General features: G+C 46.0%; 1 protein-coding gene across 3 annotated transcripts in view; it reads right to left on the bottom strand.

Moving 5' to 3' along the window:
- RNF121 (ring finger protein 121) overlaps positions 1 to 13,533 on the bottom strand; it is a 98,432-nt gene that overhangs the window by 29,544 nt on the left and 55,355 nt on the right. For 2 of the 3 annotated variants that reach the window (XM_047753246.1, XM_047753247.1), the window contains one exon: positions 2,316 to 2,470. The exons of the other annotated variant lie outside the window; for it this stretch is intronic. In XM_047753246.1, coding sequence (XP_047609202.1) covers positions 2,316 to 2,470 — 155 coding nt within the window. The remainder of the gene's footprint in view (positions 1 to 2,315; positions 2,471 to 13,533) is intronic. 3 annotated transcript variants of the gene reach the window in all.

Here is a 13,533-nt window from a genome sequence, read left to right as displayed (position 1 = left end):
GTGGTGTAGGCCGGCAGCTATAGCTCCAATTCAACCCCTAGCCTGGGAACTTCCTTATGTCATGGGTACGGCCCTAAAAAGACAATAAGAAGGAGTTCCCGTCGTGGATCAGTGGTTAATGACTCCAACTAAGAACCATGAGGTTGTGGGTTCGATCCCTGGCCTTGCTCAGTGGGTTAAGAATCCAGCATTGCCGTGAGCTGTGGTGTAGGTCGCAGACGCGGCTCAGATCCCGTGTTGCTGTGGCTGTGGTGTAGGCTGGCAGCTACAGTTCCGATTAGACCCCTAGGCTGGGAACCTCCATGTGCCGTGGGTGCAGCCCCAGAAAAGACAAAAAAAAGGAAAAAAGAAAAAGAAAAAAAAGAGAGAATGAAACTGTAAAGCACTATCAAGTGTTGGTTGTTATTCTCAAAAAAACCCTCCCATGTTACAGGTGTATTTTCAATTGCTTTGGTTCCATCATTTAGTTCAGTGTAGGAGTTGAAACTGTTACTTGATGACTCTTAACATGCTTTATTACACGTCTTCACAGTACCCTACATGAGGCAGCAATTAATACCACATTCTTTAGGGATAAAGAATTCGAGATTCAGGAGTTGCCACTGTGGTGCAACTGGGTCAGCAGCATCCCTGGAGTGCCGGGACGTGGGTTCAATCTCCAATCCCCAGCCCAGCACAGTGGGTTAGGAATCCAGCACTGCCATAGCTGCAGTGTAGGTTGCCATTGCAGCTTGGCCCTGATCCCTGGCCCAGGAACTCCATTTACCACTGGGAAAGGGGGGGGGGGGGGGGGGGGGAGGAGGGAAGGAGGGAGGGAGGGAGGAGGAAGGGAGAATTCAAGGCTTAGAATTGAGCAGTCATACAGGTCATATAAGTAACAAGTGGCAGGGCTGGAGTCTCCAAATCACATCCATCTGGCTGTATATTCTCTAATGGTTCTTAATGCAGAGTAAACTACCCCAGCCAGAGAGGGGCTTCTGGATCACTGACCTCTCCTTGAAGATCAATTTTACTTTGCACAATGAAATGGGCACAGGGCAGGCTTACAGTGAAGTGGAACACAGGCGGTGCGGGGAAAAGTGCAGGTTGCCACTTAGAGCTCTGCAGTCCCAGTTTAGAGGCTGGCCAGTTCCACTGTTAGGCTCTCCTGGATGTGCACACGTGCGCCTCACAGCACTTACCAACTGCACTGAAACAGCTGCTTTTGCATCCATCTCCTCCATTAAACTGAGTACTCCTGGAGGGCAGGAACTATGTCTTATCCCCGGCTCTGCATCCCCGGCACTCAGCACAGGGCCTGACACATAGCAGGTGCTTGTTGAATGAATGGAAAAAATCTTTCTTTCTGTCAAGTACAGACATTAAATGACCTCACAACCTGGTTGGGAGGATTAAATGAAAAACGCATTTGGAAATACAAAGAATTACACAGGCAGGGGCTGCTTATGACCAGAGGAGGAGGTATTGTTTGCTGGGAAAAAACTGTAAATTTGCTGAGATTCATTCATTCAACAAAAACTCACAGAATAGGCTACTATGTGCCATGCCCTGTGGCAGGGCCTGGAGTTAGAGCAACAAACAAAATGGATGTGGTTCCTGATCTCATGGTTAGTTTAGTGGGTGAGACAGATACCCAAAGAATAGTTAGTTGTAAATTGTGATAATTCTATGAGGGAAAACTACAGGGCCCCAGGAAATACAATCAGAAAATCGAATTTAGAGATCAGAGGAGGGTTCAGAGAAGAAAATAACACTCAAAATGAGACCACAGTGACCAGGATTTGCTTACTTATTTTGTTTGCTTTTTTTTTTTGTCTTTTTGCTATTTCTTGGGCCGCTCCAGCGGCATATGGAGGTTCCCAGGCTAGGGGTTGAATCGGAGCTGTAGCCACCGGCCTACGCCAGAGCCACAGCAACGTGGGATCCGAGCCGCGTCTGCAACCTACACCACAGCTCACGGCAACGCCGGATCCTTAACCCACTGAGCAAGGCCAGGGACCAAACCCGCAACCTCATGGTTCCTAGTCAGATTCATTAACCACTGTGCCACGACGGGAACTCCTTGTTTGCTTTTAATATAAACAGGCCTTGCTGTAAACCACAAGGTAAGCTACGGGGAAGTGCTCGGGGGGTTTACTCTGTGAATGGAGCAGGTCTTCCAATCAGCTTGTCTAGGTGGGGCTCTGTGCCAAGTAACCCTGGCAGACAAAAACTGCCTTTTTTTTATTCTGACCCCACCCCCTTTCCCATGCATCCCAACCCATGGGTGTCAGGAATCCTAGCTCCTTCCCATTCCCCACTACCTAAATTCTCACCTTGGAGTTGTCTGTACTAGTGGTTTTCGAGTGGCTCGGAAGGTGACAAAGGCTGTGACGGCGGAGAACAAGACCCAGATCACTAGAAACCTCCACCAGTGCAGCTTCACTGTGAAATAGAGGGGAACAACCCACATCTGAAAGAGGGTCACCATCTGAAATACAAACACAAGCACTTCAGCTCCAGCCAGCTCCCGCGGCAGCTCTGTCTGCAAGTCCGGGGGGCCTCTTCTGTGCTCCATTTCAGCCCGATCCTCTCCTACGTTTCCAATTTGGATAAGAGCACTTCCTACTGACCCAGGTTAGAAACCTGGGACCATGCCTGATGCCCACTTTTCATCCTCCGCCCAGCTGTGTATTGTACAGAGTCCGTCCTTCCCATCCCTGCCCTACCTCTGCTGTCTCCTTGCATTCACTGTCCCCCCGCCGACCTGTCCTCTCTGGCAGCATCCATTCCCCTGCTGAGAACCCCCTAAGGGGCCCCGGTCCACAGGACAAGGTCCAACATCCTTAGCCCGGCAGTCAATCCCCCACAATCGAGCCCCAGACTACTAATGCAAGGACACCTCCCACCCCTCCCCATGCTGGCAGTGGCACTGCCCCCGCCCTGGGCTGCATCATCCTGCCTGCCTTCCCTTTGGCCTGGCCTGGAAGTATCACATCCAACACACACAAAACCTTCGGTCTCCTTTCCTTTTTTTTTTTTCCTTTTGTTTTTAGGGCCACACTGCAGCACTTGGAGGTTCCCAGGCTAGGGGTCAAATCAGAACTACAGCTGCCGGCCTACGCCACGGCCACAACAACGCAGGATCCAAGCTGCATTTGCGGCCTACACCACAGCTCACGGCAACGCCAGATCTTTAACCCAATGAGGGAGGCCAGGGATAGAACCCACATCCTCATAGATACTAGTCGGATTCACACACCGCTGAGCCACAACGGGAACTTCCAGTTTCCTTTCTAGACAGGCTAAGTCATGACTTCCTAGTGTTCCCAAAGCATTTGCTTTTCTACATCATTACAGTGCCACCATATCGAGAGTATGATTTAAATTCATTCTCTTCTTAATGTATGCTCCTTGAGAGCAGGGACAGGCCATACGGCTCTGATTCCTCTCTGCTAGGAAACTGGCCCCTGAGAATCCTCAAGGAGTGCAGCTGAGTAAGAGGAAAGCAAGGCTAGAACCCTAAGACGGACGCACGGTTCTGTTTTAAAAAGGGTCTCTCTTGCTTTCTTTCCTTTGGATCTTTACCTCAGACTTGTTAGCTGAAGCATTCCAAGGGTATAAAAATGATTCTGAATCAGAAGTTCGGACTCATCCCAGTCTTCCGCCCTCCAACGCCTCCTACCCCCCTCCCTAACCACTCGGTTTTCACTAGGTGTCACTCTTCGCAGGTGAGTAGCAGGTGTAAAGAAAGATAATTAGCACTTAATGGAGGTTTTCTTCCTGATGTCATCAAAGGAAATGAAAAAATTATTTTTTTAAAGGGCAGTGGGTGGGTGGTTATAGAGAAGAATATAGCAGCTAGTTCCCTAAAGCTCTACAGAAGAGAAAACATTTTGAGAAAATATTTACTCTTGGGGATTTCTAGACTAGTGCTGCCCAGTCAAAATATGAATTGCACATGGAATTTTAAGTTTTCTAATAAAAACTTTTAAGTTAAAAAGTAAAAAGAAACATATTAATTTTAAAAATATATTTCATTTAACCCAATGTATCTAAAGTATTATCATTTTAACATGTACCCAATATAAAATATGAAATATTTTACTCTTTTTTTTGTACTAAGGCTTTATAGTTGATGTTTATTTTATTTATTTATTTATTTTGCTTCTCGGGCTGTACCCGCAGCACATGGATGTTCCCAGGCTAGGGGCAGAAATGGAGCTGTAGCTGCCGACCTACACCACAGCTCATAGCAATGCCGGATCCCTGACCCACTGAGCAAGGCCAGGGGTTGAACCCACATCATCATGGATACTAGTCGGATTTGTTTCCACTGCACCACAATGAGAACTCCAGTGTTTATTTTACATTTATGTAATATCTCAAAAGAGACCAGTCACATTTCAAATGTTCAACAGCCACACGTGACTGGTGACCCCAACACTGGACAGTGCACCTTAAAGCATCTTTTTTAGTGTTTAGCTCTCAGGCACTACTGCTCTCTTACAGACTGCTCTGTGGAAAGGAATAGCCTTAGTGTGTGTGTGTGTGTGTGTGTATGTGTGGTGTGTGATTTCAGATATTAAAGAAAAGAAACAGACGGTGGAAGACAATGGTGAGCGGCTACTCTGCTTTAGAGCCTCCAGCTTTAGAGCCGTTTGCCCACTGGTCAGTGAGCTAGGTAGCCTCAGTACCAATTCTACTGTGCAGGAATCCCCAGTTGACTCTGATTGAAGCATTCTAAAATATTTTGCCCTTACGAAAAAGTGCAGAAGCACCAGGATGTACCAATGAACGGCCAGCTGTGTAAAGCTCCAGGTGACATTCTGGAGGATCATGGGAGGAGACCAGGAAAAGACGTCGCAATAAACAAGGGCACGATATTTAAACTAGGGGATAAGGCAACCACGACCCTGACACCAGAAGCGAGCAGATGAAGGTAGGTGTGGAAAGAAGGGCTGTTTAACAGGCTCATGGGGGTGCTTACAAGACAGTAGGCCCAGAGGCTAGAGAAGAATTAAATCACATGGTCTGGGCACACATGTCCCCTCTGAGAGAGAGCAGTGATTCCCGTGCCCTTTCAGCGTTTCCAAAAATGCAGCTGCTGCAAAACCACCGGCCTGCCCAAGCAGCCTCTTTCCCACTCCCCATCAGTCACCACAAGCATGTTCTGGGGGGAACCTAGTCAAGATAACTGGCATATCTGGGTGCAGTGGGAGGCAGAGGACCTGGTTTCTGTTCTGAGGTGAACAAAGACATAATTAGGGTTAAGTCTGGGCATCAGTTAAAAAGGAAAGAACTTTCAGAATTCCCGTCGCGGGTCAGTGGTTCCAACTAGGAACCATGAGGTTGAGGGTTCGATCCCTGGCCTCGCTCAGTGGGCTAAGGATCTGGTGTTGCCGTGAACTGTGGTGTAGGTCGCAGACGCGGCTCGGATCCCGCGTTGCTATGGCTCTGGCGTGGGCCGGCGGCTACGGCTCTGATTAAACTCCTAGCCTCGGAACTTCCATGTGCCTCAGGAGTGGCCCTAGAAAAGGCAAAAAGACCAAAAAAAAAAAAAAAAAAAGGAAAGAACTTTCAGGCCTGAAACTAAGGGAGTAAAGCTACTCATGAAAAAATGGCGGGGGGGGGGGGGGGGGGGGGGGGGGGGGGGGCAAAAGGGAAGAAAGAAAGGAATTTAGGGACAAGATTGAGCTTTTAGAAACCAGATGGCTCAACAGAAGCCCAGCAGACCAGCTCTTCTGCCTCCAACTCATTAGGCCACTCTGAGGAGGGCCCTTCTTCTTAAAGGAAAGGTTTGACTTGATTTTTCCAACCGCTTTAAGTTCCAGCACGCTAAGATTCGGTCAGGCAGCCTTGTATCTATCTGATTTCCTAGGTGAGTGAAGGCGGCACTCAGGCATTCATCCATCAGGTATTTACTCCCCATTTAATGGGAAGAGGAACGCAGAAATAAACATGACCGCTGGTCCCTGTCCTCAAGGAGCTAACAGCCTAGCAGCAGCAGAATAACAAAAATGAAACCTTTATTGTAATGACTCCATGAATCTTTAGACCCTCGCTAAAGAAGACGTACAAAGAAATCACTAAGGGACAAATGAACAAAATAGAATATGATATAGTGCAATGACCAGAGATTTTAGAAGCAAAGAGATCTAGATATGAATCCCCATGTATTGTAAATAGCTATTTACAATCTATCCTGTGGCTATTTACTATGTTACCTTAGACAAGCCACTTAACTCTAATAAGCCTTAGTTTTCTGGACTGTAACTGAGGTTAGTAGTATCTACTCCATCAGGCTACAGAGACTGTGAGCTAATGCATGGAAAGCTCTTAGAACAGTGCCTACAAGGCAAACATTTAATATAAGTAATGTAAAAAATATAAAGTAAGGATTCAATACAACAGCTCTTACATTTCAATGGCAACAGTGTATATTAAAAGAAACCCAGCACAGCTGCACAGTAAACACTGAGTAAATAAGAGCTCTTATTACAGCTTCACAGGATCAAAACCTCATAAAGCTACATGTATAAGGGGGCAAAGATTACAACGAGGTAACCAATCAGCATATTAAAAGTGACAGGAGTTCCCGTTGTGGCTCAGCAATAATGAGTATCCATAAGGACGCAGGTTTGATCCCCGGCCTTGCTCAGTGGGTTAAAGATCCAGCATGGCTGTGAGCTACAGTGTAGGTCGTGGACGTGGCTTGGACTCAACATTGCTGTGGCTGTGGCGCAGGCCAGCAGCTGCAGCTCTGATTCGACCCCTAGCTTAGGAACTTCCAAGTGCCGCAGGTACAGCCCTAAAAAGAAAAAAAGAAAAAAAAAAAAAGAGAGAGAGAGAGAGAGCAAGAGATGGCGTTAGAGGAATTTCTTTATAATATTTAATTTGTCCTTTTCCAGAAAAATAAATGATCCCCAAATCCAAACTAAGGACTTGAAGCCACTTTAATGTATCAAGACACTGCCCATCAGGGCAGGCCTGTAATCCAGATTCTGATCAGGGTCTGGACAGCAGCTGTGGGGTGAAAGGCCGGGGCGATAGTCTACTGTGGGGAAAACGCTAAGTCACAGTTTTGCTTGGTTAATTTGCCTGTGTCTACTGTAGTCTTTATTGGCACTCTGCTTCATTCATTAAGGAACGTATAGATATCTATCCATTAAGCTGGCCTGGCAATAAATGGCGCCACCTAGTGGTAACATATGTGGTTCAATCATTTGCTCAAGGAAGTTATCTGTACTTGATGCTGCGGAACTGCCAGGGAATCGATGCCAACAAGGCCACTACCAGAAAAACCAAGGCAACATTACGCTGTTTAACTACAAATATAACCAGAATGAAGGAGGCAGAAGCTCTACTGCTTTCTGCTCTGTCTGAGCACCCTTGGGCCCTGAGGTCAGGTCTGAGGACCACAATGTACAGAGAATATCAGCGAATAAATATGACCCTAAGGGAGTAGTCAGGATCACAAGTGGTCTGGAAAGCCAATCACATAAGGAGCAGGTAAAGGTGCCAGGGTATTAGGCCTGGACAAAACTACAGGAAGGCATATGGCTATTATCTGAAGATTCTCCAGAGGCTCAGCAAGCGGGTAAGAGTCAGCATAGTCTCTGACCTGCAAGACCCCATATATTGCTGGAATGCCCTACAGGGCAGAAACTCGGCTGGCAATTACCTCTACCACACCCCTAGCAAATGGCCAACCTTGCCACCTGAAACCGGCCCTCCAGTGCTAACAGATGTGCTAGACAAGCCCCTGGTGCTGACCTGAAACATCTGCCTTTGTCTCCCTTCTGCTTCTGAGTCTAATTCTAGTACTTCAAGAATACAGAGTACATTTACCCTCTGTTTCTTAAGCGTACTCTCCTAATACCTAAAATGAACCCTCTTTTCCCAAGTCTTCTTTCCAGGCAAGAGTCATTTAAGTAGTGAGCATTTACTGGACACCACGTTGAGGACTGGGGAAACCTCCTCAAGAACTTCAGTTTCTGAGTAGAAACAAATAACTATAACGCAGCATGCTAAGCGCTACAATGGTGCAGGCCCTGCTGGCCCAGAAAGTACGGCAGAGGTGCTTCCCTCAACATGGAGGGGTCACGGAAGAAAGCGACCTTTCTTCTCCGTGCCGATGGTCCAACCGCCACTGGTGGCGAAAGGCATCGTGATGGGTGTTCCAGGGTGTGGGGACATGATGTGCTTGAGAAGGTACAACTGTAGCTGAGAAATGAGCCTAAAGAGGAAGGCAAAGCTCAGAGGAGGCTGATCACACGCCGGGTTTTTATTCTACTCTGAGGAGACAAGTCTGTCTTTCTCACAGAAAGTGAGTGACACCCCTTCCCGTCTTGGCATTCTCTAGCCACATTCTAGCAACCCTCCTCATGTCTCGGGCTGAGGAAAATCTGTAGCACTTTCCAAATTGCCAGGTAGGAGATTTTGCCGCCATCCATTCCAGGAGGGACTAGCAGTTCAGGGCACAGGAGTCTGAAGAGATACTATATCTGGTAACAGAGATGATGAAAGCTTCCCCTTGGAGATCTTTAAAAATAGGATTCTTTTCCAGGCATAAACTTACTCCTTCCCCTAACATCCCTGAGGGAGCTAAGGAGTGAGTAAGATCAGACTCCCCAAAGAGATGATGAAAACTGAGCTACAGAGAAGCCCAACAGCAAGGCTGGCCTGGGCTGGGCTTCCAGGCTGCCTCTTCTGTGCCCCGAGTTCTGCCTCCCAGCGTCACTCACTCAGCTGAGGCGGTGGGATGACCTAGAGCAAAGGGGCACGGCTGTGAAGATACCTGAAATCCCAGCAAAGGACTGGGGCCAAAGTCACTAAAAGGAAAAGTCGGGGGCGGGGTGGGGGGAGGCAGTGTTAGAAACAGAAACGGCCACGGCAGAACGGACGACAATTCTCGAGGCTTTTGGAAAGCCAAGTGCTCTATGGAAAGAATGCTGAACCAAGAACCGGATTTCACGTCCGGCTCTCCCATTCAAAAGTCACTTCAGAATTCTGCACTTTAGTTCACCGATCTGAAAAATGGAGACAAATCCAATCCTATTTTATTTGTTGTAAAGTTCCAAAGAGAGAACAGATGAGAAAAACAAATTCAATGCTATAAGCAATTTGTGGTATTAGAACCACTGGTGCTGTTATTAAAAAGAACAGCTGAAATTTAAATACAGGAGAGTGCGATGGTTGCTCCCAATAGCAGTTAAACTTCCTCTTCTCTGAACTCCTACATCACAGAGAAGTTTGATACTTTTCACGATGAAACCAGTAGGTTGGGTTTCTTGCTCATAATGTCACAGCTGACAATATCCACATGGCTCTAGGCCCTAGAATCTAGGACGGTGTTTCTTCTCAGGGGTGAATTGTCTCCCCAGGGGACATCTGGCAATGTCTGGAGACATTTTTGGCTGTCACTGGTGGGGGAGGGGTGGGGGAGGGGTGTTGCCGCCATCCAGTGGGCAGAGGCCAGGGATGCTGCTCAACAGCCTGCAGTGCACAGGACAGCCACCTGCCCTCTCGCCCACCCCGATCCCCGCACCCCCCCCGCCCCCAAAATAAAAGAATCGTCTGGCCAAAACGTTAATACTCTCCCTACTGAGAAAGCTGGTCTAGGAGAAGAGAGCTAGTGTTCTTTCACTTAGTGATCAGGGGTGCCCAATGGAAGAGCAGAAAATTTTATTCAGTTTGAGAGGAACAGAGCTTCGTCAATTATTCCATCATTTCTTGGTATGCATAGCAGCATTTTTGGGAAAGCTCTGACAGCTCATCTCCAACGGGTCCTGTTTCTACTCCTCAACAACAATCCCAGGGCCTCTCTTTTACACGACATTCTCCAGGGAGCTGTTTTGTTTTCTTTTTTTTTTTTTTTTTTTTTTTGTATTTTCTAGGACTGCACCCATGGCATATGGAGGTTCCCAGGCTAGGGGTCTAATCGGAGCTGTAACCACCGGCCTACAGCGGGATCCGAGCTGTGTCTGCGACCTACACCACAGCTCACGGCAACACCGGATCCTTAACCCACTGAGTGAGGCCAGGGATCGAACCCACAACCTCATGGTTTCTAGTCGGATTCGTTAACCACTGAGCCACGACGGGAACTCCTGTTTTCATTTTTAACTCCCATTCCTCACTCCACAGATATTCTCATGTGTTTATATGTATTACTGGCACTGCGTTGTGTGTCTTTCCATGGGTTACTTTTTCTCCTCAGTACTACGTGTGTAAGGTCACAAGTCGTCGTGGGTGCTCGGGGTCATGAGGTGCACCCACACTTCACCTTTTAATTCAGAGACAGGTCTCCAGATGGCCCCCAACTCTTCAGTTAAGTGCCACGTTAACATTTAAATGAACACTCTCTCTCATGTCCCATCAGGATATGGCACAAGGCGCTTAAATATTCCATCCGGCCGAACAGCGCCAGGTGCTCTCCGCGACGCCTGCCCAGGCTTGGCGCCCACACAGAACGCCCAGGGTTCCTACAGCCTCTGATCTCTGCCAACCCTCGGAAACGTACGGCGTTCTGGTTTCTAACCAATCAAATAAAGGGATGACTCGTTTTAGTGTTCATTTTTCTAACTACTACTAATGACGCTGAGCATCTCTTCTTAGGCTTGATGGACTTTTGGGTTTCCTCTCCTATAAACTGCCTGTACCTATCCCTTGCCCATTTTTCTACTGGGAGTTGCTGTCTTTTATCTGTTGATTTGTAGGAGTTATTTGGTAGAGTCTGGATATTAATCTCTGGTTTTTTTGTTCTTTTGTTGTTTGCTGGCAGTCTCACAGCACATGGAGCTCCCGGGCCAGGCCAGGGATCAGATCCAAGCCACTGTCACGACCTAAGCCGCAGCTGTGGCAATGCCGGACCCTTAACCCACTGTGCTGGGCTAGAGATCAAATGCGCGCTCCCAGTGCTCCCAAGACACCGCAGATCCCATTGTGCCACCGTGGGAGCGCCTGCTGTCAGTTTTAATCACTATCTCCCTCTCTGTTATCAGCTAACTTTGCCTACATTATCCTTTATAGAACAAAAAATCCTTAATTGTAATATAGTCAAATTTGTCAAATATTTACCTTATTTGCCTTTACTTCATTAACAGTATAATTTTGCTTTCATAAACAGATCTTTAATCTATCTTTAATTTCTTTCTGTATGCAGTGTTATACAGGAATTAAGTTGGGGTTTTTTTTTTCTTTTTTCTTTTTCTTTTTGGTCTTTTCAGGGCCGCACCTGCGGCATATGGAGGTTCCCAGGCTAGGGGGCTAACTGGAGCTTCAGCTGCCAGCCTACGTCACAGCCACAGCAATGCCAGATCCAAGCCATGTCTGCAACCTACACCACAGCTCACAGCAATGCCAGATCCTTAACCTACTGAGTAAGGCCAGGGATTGAACTCATAACCTCATGGTTCCTAGCTGGATTCTTTTCTGCTGCGCCATGACGGGAACTCCTACAGGAATTAAGTTTTAATTTTTCTCCATATGGTGAGCCAGTTTTCTCAACACAATCTACTTAACCATGACTATTTTCCTATTGGTTGGTGATTACACCTTTACTGTGTGTTACGTCCCCATTATACAGGGATCTTCACTCTCTTCCTCTAGTCTGTCCATTCTTGTGGTATGTCCTGCTATCTGGTAAGTTAAGTCCCTGTCTTGGGAACTGCTTTCTTTCTTGCCTAAATTTTTGAACTTCAAGTAGGCGGGAAAAAAGAATTTATCAGAATCTCTGGTTAATAAATTTTCATCATTAGTTAACGCATGAACCACTTTTAATTTTTAAAAACTATCTTTCATTGTGGTGAAAGAAACCACAAAATTTACCATCCTAACTATCTTAAGAGTATTCAGTAGTGTTAAGTAATTCTCACTGCTGGGCAGCAGATCTCCAAAACGTTTCCATGTGGCGAAACTGAAACTCTATACCCATCAAACAACAACTTCCCTATTCTCCCTTCTCCCCCAGCCTTTGGCAACCACTACTCTACACTCCATCTGCATAAATCGGACCACTCTAGGTACCTTGTATAAACAGAGGACAAGTATAAGAATCGTCTTTTTATGACTGGCTTATGTCACTTAGCATGATGTCCTTCATGTTGAAGCATGTGACAGGAGTCCCTTCCTTTTTAAGTTAATTATTTTTAAATAACATGACAAATAACTGAATGCACCACTCAACAGAAGAACTGGAACATCTAAAATTCCTTACATTTAGCCATGTCCTTTTTTCTATCCTATCCTCCAGTCTTCTAAACAATAGTACTCTTATCCTGAATACTGATTTTATCATTCCCTTGCTTTTTAAAATATGGCCTTATCACACACATACACATTTCTAAAGTACACTGTTTAGTTTTCATTGTTTTTAGCTTTCCATAAAATGTATCAAGTTATAATTAGTCTTCTGGGATTTTTTTTTCACTCAATATTATATTCCTAAGATTCATCCTGACCATTTTTTGTAACTTAGTTAATTATCTCATGTTACTTTATATATTTGTATATGTATTATTTTATGTTATATGATATTCCAATGTGTAAATATATCACAATTAACTCATCTTCTCACCTACACATGAGCATAGGGCCATTTCAAGTTTTTGTTATTACAAATGGTGCTGATAGGAAAATTCTGGTACATCCTCCCTCCTGGGATGTGGGTGCAAACTTTCTCTTGGCGTTTATCTAGGAATTAAACTCCTGGATCACGGGCAATATGAATATTCAATTTAATAAACTTTCTCAAAGTGACTTCTACATGAAGGAAGCCATAGAAAATAACATTAACGGATCACCACTCTAGCACAGGGCTAAAAAGGATAGAAGAATATTTATTCATTGAACAAATGAACAGACATCAGGGAGGAAGGAGCAGGGACAAAGTGGGAGGTAGAGGGACTGGGTGTGAATCTTGCCTCTACCAATCATTGGTTGAGTGGGACTCAGCTCATCTCTTTGAGCTTCAGTTTTGATCCATACAATGGCAAAAAGAAAACTACTCATTTCATCAGCAAAGTATTTGGCATGTTACAAAGTACTCAATAAATGGTAGCTGATGTTATTAATTATGTAGTAATGAAGTTCATACTTTAGAAATGGTCCAACTATGTTTCTGCTCTGTTCTCCTCCTCAGAGCCCATTTTTAGCCTAGAGTAGATTTGAGGGTGAGGGGTCCCCCAAACTGTTGGCTACAGCAAGTACCTAAAATCTGTCCAGGCTGGGAGAAGGACTTTAGATGCACCGGGAAGGACTAACAAGATGGACCATCCAGAGAGAACAGCAGACGGGACTAAAATGGTGGAATAGAAGGACTGGAGCTCATCTTCTCTCATAAAAGCAACAAAGTACAACCAAACGCTGAACTACTACCTTCAACCAAACAGACTGCAAACTATCAGAAAAGATGTCCTACTCCAGAAGACAAAGTGGAGGCCACATCGCGATGGTAGGAGGGACGGTTACACAGCATAAGCAACCCCAGGTGGGCAGCCCACAGACTGGAAAGTAACTGTATCACAGAGACTCACCTAGGGGAGTGAGAGT

This window comes from Phacochoerus africanus, chromosome 11, assembly GCF_016906955.1.
Source record: "Phacochoerus africanus isolate WHEZ1 chromosome 11, ROS_Pafr_v1, whole genome shotgun sequence".
Classification (NCBI taxonomy): Eukaryota; Metazoa; Chordata; class Mammalia; order Artiodactyla; family Suidae; genus Phacochoerus; species Phacochoerus africanus.
This window is presented reverse-complemented; position numbering and strand designations above follow the sequence as displayed.